Source organism: Mirounga leonina, unplaced genomic scaffold, assembly GCF_011800145.1.
Source record: "Mirounga leonina isolate KUSES-001 unplaced genomic scaffold, KU_Mleo_1.0 Mir_168, whole genome shotgun sequence".
NCBI lineage: Eukaryota > Metazoa > Chordata > Mammalia > Carnivora > Phocidae > Mirounga > Mirounga leonina.
In genome coordinates, this window is record NW_023270426.1 from 64,137,594 (window position 1) to 64,152,134 (window position 14,541).

General features: G+C 37.1%; 2 protein-coding genes across 6 annotated transcripts in view; one reads left to right on the forward strand and one right to left on the reverse strand.

Moving 5' to 3' along the window:
• Positions 1–14,541, reverse strand: part of SPATA9 (spermatogenesis associated 9) — a 74,165-nt gene that overhangs the window by 27,242 nt on the left and 32,382 nt on the right. Inside the window, exons 1-3 of one of the 2 annotated variants that reach the window (XR_004681015.1) lie at positions 7,965–8,517; positions 6,595–6,691; positions 2,504–2,546 (exon numbers count right to left, since the gene is read on the reverse strand). The gene's annotated coding sequence lies outside the window, so the exon portion shown is untranslated. Of the gene's footprint in view, positions 1–2,503; positions 2,547–6,594; positions 6,692–7,964; positions 8,518–12,520; positions 12,693–14,541 lie in introns of those variants that run through there. The other variant, XM_035014891.1, reaches the window with a different exon arrangement.
• Positions 11,352–14,541, forward strand: part of RHOBTB3 (Rho related BTB domain containing 3) — a 155,899-nt gene continuing 152,709 nt past the window's right edge. For 2 of the 4 annotated variants that reach the window (XM_035014890.1, XM_035014889.1), the window contains exon 1: positions 11,352–11,579. In XM_035014890.1, coding sequence (XP_034870781.1) covers positions 11,554–11,579 — 26 coding nt within the window. In that variant the 5' untranslated portion in view covers positions 11,352–11,553. The remainder of the gene's footprint in view (positions 11,580–14,541) is intronic. The other 2 variants (XM_035014886.1, XM_035014887.1) reach the window with 1 other exon arrangement.

Below are 14,541 nucleotides of genomic sequence, written 5' to 3' on the forward strand. Positions count from 1 at the left end.
CTAGATAAAATTCTTCTGTAGGGTAAATAATCATCTTCTTAATACCAAAAGTAAATACCTGCTATATATCTTGCAAATACGATTTTTCAAAAATGTTTCAAAACAGGTATATTTATATCATTTTGTTTCTTAAAAATTATTTAATAATTATATTCTAAAATTCCAGTTGTGTACCATTAATATTGAGTAGCCTCGGAAAGCCCAATGGAAGTACTCAAATAGTTATAATAAAGTGGCAGGCCATATACGAGACAGAATTTGCAACGTTAGCATTGCTACACAATTGTGGGAATTGCTGAGGTTGGTTAGATGGTAGGAAGCTGAGAAGGTCAGACTTATTTGTTGTCTTTTTTCCACCATCACAATATAAGCTCCATAAGTTCAGGGTCTTTGGTTAGCTCAAAGCTATATTCCCAAAACCAGGACAGTGCTTTTATGTATTTTTTAATTTTACAATATTACAATGAATATTTCCTGAATGCATATAATCAAATCTATTATACATGTCTCAGGTAGGATGAAAAATTTTACCATTAACAAATTCATCATAGAGTCAATCAACTGACATGTAAATACAGGACACATAAGACACATTACACACACACACACACACACAATGTTTATCACACATTATGGGAAGAACACTCTTCCCCACATACAAAGCACTACATTTTTATTTATTTTACCCATCATAGTGAATACTAGCTCATGTGATATATTCTAATTAACTGAAATAATCAATTCAATATGAGCTCAATCATTAAGAACTAGAAAACAGACATGATAAGAACATTTGTCTTTGATTTCCCTTTCTGCTTTCTTTTTGGTAAATAATGCTGGGTAAATTAACTGCAGTCTATTATACTGTATATCTGAGAATAGAAGACAAAAGTGTAGCATAATAATGGGTGTAGTACTGATAAATATGTGAGTAAAGTAAATGAAATCATGTAATGCAATAGACATCAAAAGAATATACATGGGAAAACTTTCAAAATATTTATATTTAAAAATGAAGGGGCAGGGGCACCTGGGTGGCTCAGTTGTTAAGCGTCTGCCTTCGGCTCAGGTCATGATCCCGGGGTCCTGGGATCGAGCCCCGCATCGGGCTCCCTGCTCAGCGGGAAGCCTGCTTCTCCCTCTCCCACTCCCCCTGCTTGTGTTCCCTCTCTCGCTGTATCTCTCACTGTCAAATAAATAAAAAATCTTAAAAAAAAAAAAAATGAAGGGGCACATGCACCCCAATGTTTATAGCAGCAATGTCCACAATAGCCAAACTATGGAAAGAGCCAAGATGTCCATCAACAGATGAATGGATAAAGAAGATGTGGTATATATATACAATGGAATATTATGCAGCCATCAAAAAGCTGAAATCTTAAATAGAGGGTATTATGCTAAGCGAAATAAGTCAATCAGAGAAAGACATGTATCATATGATCTCATTGATATGAGGAATTCTTAATCTCAGGAAACAAACTGAGGGTTGCTAGAGTGGTGAGGGGTAGGAGGGATGGGGTGGCTGGGTGATAGACATTGCGGAGAGGGTATGTGCTATGGTGAGCGCTGTGAATTGTGTAAGACTGATGAATCACAGACCTGTACCTCTGAAACAAATAATACAATATGTTAAAAAAAAAAAAAGAAGAAGAAGAAGAAGATAGTAGGAAGGGAAAAATGAAAGGGGGGAAATTGGAGGGGGAGAGGAATCATGAGAGACTGTGGACTCTGAGAAACAAACTGAGGGTTCTAGAGGGGAGGGGAGTGAGGGGATGGGTTAGCCTTGGTGATGGGTATTAAAGAGGGCACGTATTGAATGGAGCACTGGGTGTTATACGCAAACAATGAATCACGGAACACTACATCAAAAAAAATAAATTAAAAAAAATGACAAAGTGTTAGAAATTTTAAAAACTAGAAAACTATATTGAAAGACACACACAAAGACCCATCAGTGTAAGAATTTGGAACATTAAGATTTTTTTCTCTGCCAGAAGAAGATCTGAAAACTCTCTAGGGAGAAAAAAAGCATATATAAGGGATTGGCTAGCAGAATGTCATTGAACGTCTCAATAGTACAGGAAAATAAAACTTAAAAATGGAACAAAAACCTTAAAAAAAAATCCCTAAAACAAAAAAAAAAAAAAAGGAAAAAACAGCTGTATATCAAATTTTTGTACAACACGTAGAAACGATTTATTTCCAGTGACTTTAGAACACAGTCCAGAACACTGCAAGGACAAGAAGAATTAAAAGGACATTTTAAATTTCATTCAGTCATTTTCTTGTAGTATTATTATTGGTTTTGTTATTTGAAATTATTTTCCTTATAGTGCAGGATAAACACATTTTTGAGTTAATAACATTAAGAATCAAGAATTTCAGTATAGGGGTGCTGGGTGGCTCAGATGGTTAAGCATCTGCATTCGGCTCGGGTCATGATCTCCAGGTCCTGGGATGGAGCCCTACAGTCTGGGCTTCCAGCTCAGTGGGGAGTCTGCTTCTCCTTCTGCCTCTCCCTCTGCTTGTGCTCTCTCTGTCTCTCTCTGTCTCAAATGAATAAATAAAATAAAATAAAATAAAAGAATTTCAGTATAAGAGAAAAAAAAGACCTCATCAGAAAATCAAAGAACAAAGTAAAACACTATAATGGTAAACAGAATTGAAAATGATTTTTAAAAATGCATTTTTTCTAGGTGTACAGACTGGAATGGCTGGAAACATTGCCAATCCAGTAGAAAAGAACACTCCTAGTACCTAGAATCTAGGCTTTAATATCATTCCTCACTACAATGAACTAGGACTCCTTGAAGAAACAGCTGATATCAGGTCTGGGGCAGGAGAAGTACAAGGCGAACCAGGGAGATATTAAGCTAAAGGAAGGAAGTTCTTGAAGATTAATGTGATCCTATTCAAAGAAAACAGAATCCAGCTTAAAGGGACTCCTACTGGTCTCATGGAATGATCGGCCATTATCATACTAATCTAGTGGTCAATACAGCATCATTATTTATGGGATGAACAGATATTATGTGTCTCCTAATATATGCAAATTTAAGTATATATCTTCTATGACATACTGTAGTCAAAAATGTTCCAACTTTAACTTTAAATCTATCTTCTAGTTTCTCAGAAATACAGGCAACCCACAACCTAAATCAGTGCTTCTTGAACTGCAGTGAAAATCCAATACCTTTATAAATTAAAAGTAAATTACCTTAAAAAATAAAATTTATATTCAAGACAGATTTTTTATTTTTAAATATTCATATAGTCAAATAAAACTATCCTTCTTTATAAAACTTATGGTTTTCCTGTTAATGAAGTTTTTCCAGGCCCTACGTTAGACATACAGTCTCCCAAGTTTTCTTCAGTTTTCTTTTTTTTTTTTTTTAAGATTTTATTTATTTATTTGACAGAGACAGAGATAGCGAGAGCAGGGAAGCAGGCCTCCCCCCAAGGAGGGAGCCCGATGTGGGACTCGAGCCCAGGACCCTGGGATCATGACCTGAGCCGAAGGCAGACACTTAACAAACGACTGAGCCGCCCAGGCGCCCCCTTTTTTTTTTTTTTTTAAAGATTTTATTTATTTGACAGTGAGAGATACAGTGAGAGAGGGAACATAAGCAGGGGGAGTGGGAGAGGAAGAAGCAGGCTTCCCACGGAGCAGGGAGCCCAATGTGGGGCTCAATCCCAGGACGCCGGGATCATGACCTGAGCCAAAGGCAGACGCTTAATGACTGAGCCACCCAGGCGCCCCCCCCAGCTTTCTTTCTTTAAAAATTAATTAAAAATTTTTTTAATCCATCTATGCTTCATTTTTAATAGTTTGTTGTTTCCTTCCATTTGAATATTCAATTGTTTAAGTACTACTGATTAAATAAACTATTGTTCTCATTGATATGAAATACACTACCACACACAGATATACTGGGAACTATTTCTGGACTTTCTATTCTGGTCCACTGATCTATTTATATGTCATTATAACACTAATTTGACGACAGTGACTTTATAGTATGTTTTATTTTCTGTTAAGCAAAGTCTCTGCTACCTTCTTTTTCATTCTATTATTTCTAGTGGTGTTCCTCATCCCTGTCCCAGCTTGGTTTTTCCACTAATCTCTTAGATTTTCCACGTATTCACTGTCATCAAGGGGGAAAAAATAATTTCATCTTTCTTTTTCCATGTCCATACCAATTATTTTATTATCTTATTTAACTGCATTCACTAGGACTTCCAAAAATAATGCTGAGTAACAATGACTATGGAAGGGACACCTATCTTGTTCCTGATTTCAATTAAAACACCTTTAATATTTTACTGCTTACCATAAAACCAACAGCAAGCGTTATTCTAAATAATCTTTATCATATTTCTCTGCCAATTCCAGTTTGGGAATGGTTGTTGAATTTTATCAACTTCCATTTCATAATCTATGGAGATGATCACTTTTCCCCCCTCAATGTGTTGATATAAGAAATTCTGTATTGGGGCACCTGGGTGGCTCAGTCGTTAAGTGTCTGCCTTCGGCTCAGGTCATGATCCCAGGATCCTGGGATGGAGCCCCACATCGGGCCCCCTCCTCCGCGGGAAGCCTGTTCTCCCTCTCCCACTCTCCCTGCTTGTGTTCCCTCTCTCGCTGTGTCTTTCTCTGTCAAAAAATAAATAAAAAATCTTAAAAAAAAAAATTCTGTATTAGCTTTCCTGATATTGGAATCATCTTTGCATTCCTGGAAAAGAATGTGTGCTTGTTCATAGCATATTATTTTTTGATATTTTGCTAGAGTCATTTGCTAATATTTCATTTACAATTTTTGCAAATATATTCCTAAGTGAGATTTGTCCATTGCTTTGTGTTCTTAACAGGTTAGTACTAAAATCTGTGACTATGAATTATATGAAATATAAAAAAGAATATGGTCTATAAAATCTCTACTTTCCTGATTTTAAGGTTTCTTTTGTGATCAACTATATGACAAATTTTTATAAATGTCCTAAATCATAAAAAAGAACATATAGTCTTTAATCAAAAAATGTAAAAATGCATTTACATTACCAAAAAACCTGAGTTTATTGATTGTATTATTCAATTCTTTTTTTTTTAAGATTTTATTTATCTTTTTGACAGAGAGAGACACAGCAAAAGAGGGAACACAAACAGGGGGAGTGGGAGAGGGAGAAGCAGGCTTCCCGCGGAGCAGGGAGCCCGATGTGGGATTTGATCCCAGGACCCCAGGATCATGACCTGAGCCGAAGGCAGACGCTTAATGACTGAGCCACCCAGGTGCTATTATTCAATTCTTATACAGCCTATTAATTTTTGCCTATTAGACATATTACTAAAAAAACAAGTGTTAAAATCCTCCATAAATTCTATTCTTGTCAAGTTTTCCTTGCATTTCTCATTTCTTTCGTATTGTATCAAGTGCTAGCAAGGATGTGGGGCTCAGAAATTCTCATATAGTGGTAATAAGAATGTAAATTGGCATGCCTACTTTGAAAAACAGTATTATTAAGTACAACTGAAGACATGCATAGCTGTGACCACCAATTCCAGTTCTGGCAATATCCCCACTAACACCAGAAACATGAACTAGAATGTTCACTGCTGCACTAATTGTAGAATCAAGAAAGTGTAAGCAACTCCAACATCTGTTAACTACAGAATTAATAAATAAATTATATAATATATCCATAATAGTTACTATACAGCAGTAAAAGTGAATAAATTATAGCTACAGGCAACATCATGAATAAATCTTAGGAACATAATAATTTTGAATGAGGAAAAGATACAGAAAAAAACACAGTAAGATTTCATTTATGTAAAGTTTGAAAATAATCAAAACTCAGTAATATATTAGGAGCACACATAACTGTGGTAAAACTATAAAGAAAAAGAAAGGGAACAATAAACATAAAATTCAGAATAGGGTGGGACGCAAAGACATAGGATTGGACCAAGGGCACGTGACAATTACAAAGGTAATGGTAATATACTTTTTCTAAAACTTAATCATGTGTACAAATATCAATGTACTGTAATTTATATCTTACAACAATTTATAAATATGATTTCTCCATATTTAATAAAAAACAATAAAATGAAATAACCGGATGAGCAAATTGCTGTAACAACTTTTATGAAAAAATTATCATCAAGAGCTATTCCAGTAATAACAGTAAGGGGAGTTCTTTCACTCATTCACTATTTACTGAGCACATACTATGTGCTACCACTGTTCAGCACTGGGAGAACAAAACAGACAAAAAGCCTTACTCTGTTGGAGCTTGCATACAGTGGAACAGAATCATACTACTTATTGCTATTTTCTATGAACCAAGAAAAGCCATTGCTTTCACCAGTAACTTGCTCAGATTTAAGGTGAATGTTTCACAACTATATTCTTTATAACAATTGAAAGAATTATATATAACATATTCTGAATTATATATAACATATATATTACGAATTCTATATATATATAGAATTTTATATGATATAACATATTCTGAAAAGCAGATCTTATTTCAGTCTTTGAAAATTTTGTTATAAATCTATGTTTTAAACTAAAATCAATCTTTTCTTACATATCGCTCATCAAATTTGTAGTCATCACTGTTCAGTAAGGATTTCTGAGCAGCTGCATATCTTCTGATAGATTCTTCCACCTTGGAAACGGGCAGTCTTAATTGAAGCATATCAAGAAAAGCAAAGAAATACATATTAGATACATTTAAGTATTCACAATCCATGTTTTTTATGGCCTTTGGTTGGAAGTCTTAGATTTATCTACTTCTGCAGTAACCTTTTCAGGAACCAATACAGATTGTGTATTTTGGTCCCTTCCCTTAGGGTCATAGAATGTACAGATATTTATGTAAGATCTCTCTGGTCAAACCAATAATGTTCAAGCATAATGAAAAACTAGTTATTCCATGTAATTCTACATAATTATAAAAAAGAAAATTATGTTCATTCAATAGTGCCAAAAATGAATACAGTAAATGATGCAACCCACTCTTTATTTTGACACAACACTTTAATAGCAAGTTGATCACACCTCTTTGAAGTGGAGCCCAGACAAGCCTTAATTCACTAAGTGTGAATTTATCTAAGCTCGCCATGAGACTACATTTATTTTCAGCCAGTACCAAGCAATCCCCTTAGGTATTTCTAAGCTATTTTATACACAAATAATTCTTACATGTTAAAAGACAAATAAATTGCCTATAGTCCTAAATTATGAAGATTATATATAACATTTATATAAATAATAATGCCCTTTATTTAAAATAAAGTCTTTCTGACCAAAGATTTAAATCATACCTGCCTAATTTGTGGCTTTTAGTCATTTTTTACATGAATAAGTTTCAATAAAACTAAAAACTAAATATGTCTCATATGTGTTATGTAGGCAGAGGATGGGAATGTGGAGAATTCTTTGTTTTTTCTTTTAAAGAGGTGTATTAAAGCTAGATTTTATTTTTGATTCTATACAAAGAAACAGAATGGTTACATAGACCATATATAAGTATTATTATCTCTATCTACAAATGATAAGCCAGGCTTTGAAAAATTTAGAGAGTATCTCCAAGCCAGCAAATGGCAGAACAAAAACTCTTATCTAGATTCTCTTTTCCAAATTTTGAATTCTTTTCACCACACTTATTACCTTCTTTAGTTAGAGTGCATGGCTTTCAATATCAGGGCAAAAATACCATCAAGAGGAGAAATATTCTGAGATAGTCTAAGAGGTTTAGAAAAGATACAGATTATCAGAAATTCTATTATGGATAGCTTTCACTTTTGCAATCAAAATCTGAGTGTTCATTGCATGCCAGGCACATAAGATACAAAAATGAACAATAAAAGTCCTTGTTCTAGATAAAGAAGCACACAGTATAACACAGACATATTCAGGGACAATTACAATAAAATATAAATAAGACAGACATACATAGGATGTTGTTCCTTGCAAGCAACAGGAAGGGCACCAGCTTTCGGTGGCCAAAGAGTCATAAAAGATTTCCTCTAATCAACAAACATCAGGCACTGTGTTAGAAGCTGGAGATGATAAATAAAACAGACCGGATCACAGCTCTCCTTGACCTTGCATTAAGAAGATACTATAAACAAACAAGCAAATAAATGAGGTCATCCCATGTACTAATAAGTGCTATACTAGGAATGGAAATACAACAGTATACAGAGAAGATTGTGTTACTATAAATGTCAAGGAAGAACTCCCATGAGAAAATGAGAAGGACCGGAGATATCAGGGGTGTATACCACTTCGACATTATTGCTTAGTGTTTGGGGGCAAAATCAGTATTTTTTAGATAAACTAAGTACCTTTATATTCTACATAAAGTTTACTTTCAAGGTAATGGTGTAATCTCGCCCAAACTCAAAATCTCTTGACTCAAATTTCATCCTTACTGAGTTTAAAACATAAAGATGAAAGATCCCTTTTCCTAAACAGAGCTGCTCTCAGCAGAGGCTAGCCTGGGGCAGCTGCCGGGAGATGCTGATGGCCCTGGGGGCTGTCCTCACCTCCACTGGCTCTCCCGTAAGTGTGCTGGCCGGAGGGGGCTGCCGTGCATTTCATGCAGGCGCAGGTGCAGATGCCACGTGCAGGCTGCCTCCTTGCCCTCCGCTCTGGGCCACTAGCAGTGCATCTCCCCAAGGCCCTCCTGGCCTTCGGGGCTGCAGCCTCCGCCTCCACCAGCCGCCTCCCGCCCAGAAATAAAAGCCCAGGAGCCCGAGGTCCAACTATTCCCCCTTCCAAACACGTTTAACCATAAGCCTCTGCCCTAGTCCTCTCAGGCCGCGCAGCACGTGCCGTAATATGTGACGTCGACACGTCATGTGCGTGGCCGAGCGTGGCCAGCTGGAGCCTGGGACAGAGGCGGGGCTCCAGGCACAGGGAGGCTCCTGAATTGTGTGGGTGGTACTGTGGTATTCAGAACCTCTCGAAGGCCCCGGATGTGGCGCAGGCCCAGAGGGGGAGTCTTGGCATCTCCTCCAACTCACTCCCCAACTTTGGACGCGCTTAGGGCCGTAGCACCTGACACCCAGATGTCGGTCCCGAGAACTACACTCCTGGGGATTCTCTGGCCCTAGCGGTTTGAAGTTTTGCCTGTGGAGAGGAGCAAATGGTGCGGAATGGCGTTGATTTATTTGTGATGAAAACGAAGGCCCAAGAGACAAGGTCCTGCCATACATCATTTTGAAGAAAAGGGATGATGGTTTTAGGAAGCCGAAGAATAGTACCAGGGAGCAGAAAAATTTAATCCTAAATGGTAACAGCTTTTGATTTTTTCAAGCCACTATCCCTTGCTCAGAGGTTTCTTCACACTCAAACGCTCTCTTCCAAAGTATCAATTTTCTGTTAAAATCACACCAGTAGGGGCACCTGGGTGGCTCAGTTGGTGAAACCTCAGCCTGCCGCTCAGGTCCTGATCGCAGGATTGTGCTCAGCAGGGAGTCGGCTTCTCCCTCTCCCTCTGCCCCTACCCCCCACCCCCACTCATGAGCATGCTCGCTCTCTCTCTCTTTAAAATAAATAAATAAAATCTTTTTTAAAAAAAATCACACCAGTAATAATTTTGGAAAATATCATCAAAAGTAATGTAGCATAATATGATGTCAATAAGGTACCCCAGGATTAGAAGTCGGAAGATCCTGGGATATTAGTCCCAGGCTTGATCTGGCTGCCTGTAGGAACTACAATCCCTTGGCTCAAATTTATTAATCAGTAAAGTAAAGGAGTTGAAACAGAGATCTCCAAAATTTTGTTTGACCTTAGCAATTGTCCGACTTTATCACAGATAGTCATTGTGTATTTTTGTAACTGTAATTTCTCCAGGATCAAACCAGATATTAGGAGCACTTAGTACAGGGGGAAAAAAATCAAGGATGTACCTATGGCATAGTGGCAAGAAAAAAAAATAGAAAAATTCTTAGTCAAAGCAAAATCTCTAAAATTTAGTTTACTAAGCCATTCGGTTTTAAAAATATAACAAATAAATATAACTCAAAATTGGCCCTTCTTGGTTTTCATAAAGAATACAGGCTGTCCATAAAATTCTTCAGTGTTGAAAGTAGTAAACAGTAAGACGCATATTTAGATCTCCTGTTCCTTAGATCTTGCAACCTTCTTTTTTTACCAACCAAAATTTTCTTTTCCCTTTATTGTCTCAGTTTTCTTACTTCCTACTTAGATCTGCATTCTGGCCCTCTGGGGGATTTCCTTTAAAGTCTCCTTTAAAATCTAAGCCTTTTTCAGTCTTCATTCTTTTTGAGCTTTATAGTATCTGATGCTATTAATAGCCCATATTTCTTAACATAGCCTTCTTTTTCTTTCATAAGATAATTTTGTATTTTATTTCTGGCTATTCTCCATGTCTTGCCTTCCTTCTTTCTTTCCTTTCTCCACACCCCGAAGTCTTGTACTTTATTCATTCTATCGTTAAATTCTGTGTCATGGCAATCACATCTGAATATTGGCTTAAATTATTAATTCTTGCTGGAAACTTCATATATCTCTAACTTAAATACTATTCTTTGCCCAGAGCTTCCCAAATATTTGCTGAACAAAATAATAATATAATAAAATCACCAATTATTGAGTGTTCACAATCTAAGTGCTTAATATATTGAATAAGTATTGTTGAAATTTTTAAATAAGTATTCTCAGATACATGGTAAATGTACAGTATGTATAGTACTTATAAGTCTTGATACTATATCTACTATATATGTACTTGTACTATATTTCCCTATGCATTTGTGTATCTTATAATGCTATTATAAATACTATCATTTTGGGGAAAAGAGTTTATAGTTATGAATGATAATAAAAGTAAGACACGAATTATCAACTCTTGAATAATGCTCTGCATCTCTACCATGTGGAGAGCCAGTATTTGTCTTATTAGAAGAGCAGTTCTCTAAGTTTTTAGTCTTAAAATTTGTTTCCACTATTACAAATTACTGAGGACCCCAAATAGCTCTTGTTTATGTGATTTTATTTATTGATAATAACTTATTAGAAATTAATACTGAGAAATGTATAAGATATTTATTAATTCATATGGTAGGCAATCTTCAATATGGCCTCCAATGAATCCTACCTTGTGGTATTCATGCCCTTGTGTAATCCCCTCCTCTTGAGTGTGGGCTGGATTTATTGACTTAAGAAAAAAAAAAGAACACAGCCAAAATGATGGGATGCCACTTTCAAGATTAGGTTACAGAAAGATTGTGTCTTGTGTCTTGATTGCCCTCTCTCTCTCTCTCTCAGTCTCTCTCTCTCTGAGGGAAGCCAGCTGCCATGTTGTAACTTTCCTGTGGAGAGACCCATCTGACAAGGAACTGATGTGTCTGGCCAACTGCATTGTGGAGCTGGGTCCTGTTCATAGCCATGTAAGGGAGCTGAGAAGCTGATCCTACCCCAGTCAAGCCTTAAGATGCCTGCAGCTCTGCTCATACCTTGAATATAGCTTTGTGAGAGACCCTGAGCCAGAGGAACCCAAAGAAGCTACATGTGGATTCCTGACCCACAGACAGGGTGAGATAATAAATAAATACTGTTAAGCTGGTAAATTTTGGCATAATTGGTGACAAAATATATAACTAATACAACTCATTTAAAAATGACAATAACAATCCTTCCTATGAAAAATAACTATTTTTCAAAATAAAACCTGTAGTGAGATGAGTGATGTTGTTTTCATTTTTGCAAATCTCTCTAATGTTTAGTTTCATTGAAAACATCTGGTTTCTCCTATCTGCCTCTAAATTTAATCTGTTGCAGTACATCATTTTGGTTGAAATACATGAAGAAAATCCAGCCTTAGACAGATAATGTAGTTGTGAAAGTAAGGAATATTTTAATATTCTTTCCTGGTGTGCTCGCTCTGGTAGCACATATACTATATAATACTCTTTCCTGGTAAGTGTGGATAGTCTTCTTTGATCCCACACCAGCTTTCAATAAGTGGTAGCTTCCCAAAGGTTAGTTGCAACATATGAATCATATACTCTGTTACATTAAAATTTATTGGTCTGTCTTGTACTTTGACTGGATCTTCTACTAATGCATGATTTTTTAACATCATGCATTGATCATTTGGATAATATTGGTCCTCTGATTTATGTAGATCGTCCATTGACATGTTTCATCATACAACAGCCTCCCTGTCCTCCCCCACTCTTCCAACCCCCACAAAACCCTTTGTTAATATTACCATTGCTCTTATCAGAAAAGTCTTTAAGTTTGGGGAAGCTATAGTATTACCTATTATTGCATAACAAATTACCCAAACTTAGCAACTTAGAACTACAAGTTTTTACTGTCTCACAGTTTCTGTGGGTCAGGAATCCAGAGTGGCTTAGCTGGGTGGTTCAGGGTCAGGGTCTTTTAAGAGGTTGCAGTCAAGCTGTTGGCTGGGCTGCAGTCATTTTAAGGCTCAATTGAGAGACAGTCTACTTCCAAACTCACTCATGTACCATTTGGCAGGCTTCAGAAGATCCACTTCCAAGTTTACTCGCATGGTTGCTTGCAAGCCTCAGTTCTTTGCCAAGTGGACCTTTCCATAGGCTGCTTGAGTGTTCTCAAGATGTAGCAGTTGGCTTTCCTCTACCAGGGCTACGTCACATCCTGGCAGCTTGTCCCAGATGACTGATGAGAGAGAAAGAGAGAGGGAATATGAATATAAAAGAGCTCACCTAAGACAGAAGCATAGTCATTTTATAACCTAAACTCAATATGATAGCTCATCACTTTCGCCATATTCTGTTCAGTAGAAATGGTCCAACCCACAATCAAAGGGTGGGAAACTAAGCCCCATCTCTTGAGGAGAACTGGATCAAAGAATGTGGGGACATATCTACCTAACCACCACAAGCTGTCAAATTCATGGTGCCAGATGCAGGTTTTCCCAAATATTAGTTTTTGTTTTAAATTTATCATTGGCAATGGACACTGTCACTTGTTTTCCTTGAAATGACAGCCTAACTTCTTTCATTGTTGAGAAAGTATCTTACCTAACTCAACTCAACTCTGTATAACCATAGTTTCTCTGTCAGTTGTTCTTTCAAGTGAAAGTGATATTCAGTGAAAAAAGCCACTAATTCAGGTCACAGGTCAGGACAATTATACTATTGCTTTTTCCTTGAGGCAGTCATGTATTTCATTATGCAGCAGAAGGGCTTTATGCATACTTCCTATTAACTCACATACAACATTAAAATGATATATATCTAAAATATAAGAGTCAATATTTAATATGATTAATCATTTTTATTGCTTCATCCAGGATATTCTTAGGTAAAACTGACTTTTTCCGGGGGGGAGGGTGGGGACAGACCATGGTGCTCAGGACTTTAGACTGGGAAAATCATTGTAAGAAGAGATAACTCAGGAAAAGCTTCATAGGGAAAGGTGTGTGTTGAGATGAGCTGGGAATTACATTTCAACTGGCAGAGAACAGGAAAGGTGGGAGAGGCAAATAAGCAGATCCAGTGGGGCTGGAATGAAAGGAGCATATGACATTCAAGAGGAGAGAGAAGAAGGCTATTTGGGAGCAAACTGTGGACTAGATCTGGGCACCTGTGGAGGGACCCAGACGGACATCTTGACAAAATAGACCCCACCTGAAGGGGCAGTGTGAGGGAGGAAGGCTGCTAGAAGCCCAGGGGTTTCTCAGGATGGTAATCTAGCTGGAAATGCAGTAGGAGGTTTCCAGCAGGGTTCCATATGATATAATCACCTATGACTGTTTGTTGCTCCTGAGGGTACCAATGCTGGTCACAACCACATAGTTAAGTAAGAGCTCCCCCCATCCACCCCACCCCCACCCCCGCAGCAAAACTCAACCAGGAAAGGAAAGTTCTAAATGGAACGAGATTAGAGTTTGGATTATGACACTGGACTGGACTCTATGTACTAAAACTTCATTTAGTACATGAGAGCAAGCACAAAATTGGAAAATCACCCTGAGATTTCAAGGTAGTGGAGGTGGAGCTCCGAGAGTTGGAACAGAGTCATAGTAAAAGTTTGAAGGACAGTGGGAGAAAAAGAGATCCTTACTTTCAGCTTGCACCCTATGGAGTTCTACTCCTTTAATAAAGTGGTTTCAATAACTACTCACCGAGCATTTATTTTTGCTAGGCCAAGGTTCAGCTGGGCATGTTTTGATGAATGGGCAAGATGTATACATATTTAGGAGAATGGTGTTTGCAGAGAGATTGGAGCCAGGCTAACCTGTTCATGTCCCCACTCTGCTGCTTAAAAAATGTGACAGACATATTGTTAATCTCCTGGACTCTAAGTTTCCTCATCTATAAAATGGAAATACATAATGCCTACTTCACAGCATTGTTGTAAAGAGTTAATAGTAAGCATTCAACAAATGGTAGCAATGATTAGAATTACCATTATCTTAGTTAGTATAATGACCTGACAAAAATAGTAGTTTAGAAGAATTTACCAGGCCTTAGCATGGAAGATAGATTGAAGGTAAATCAGG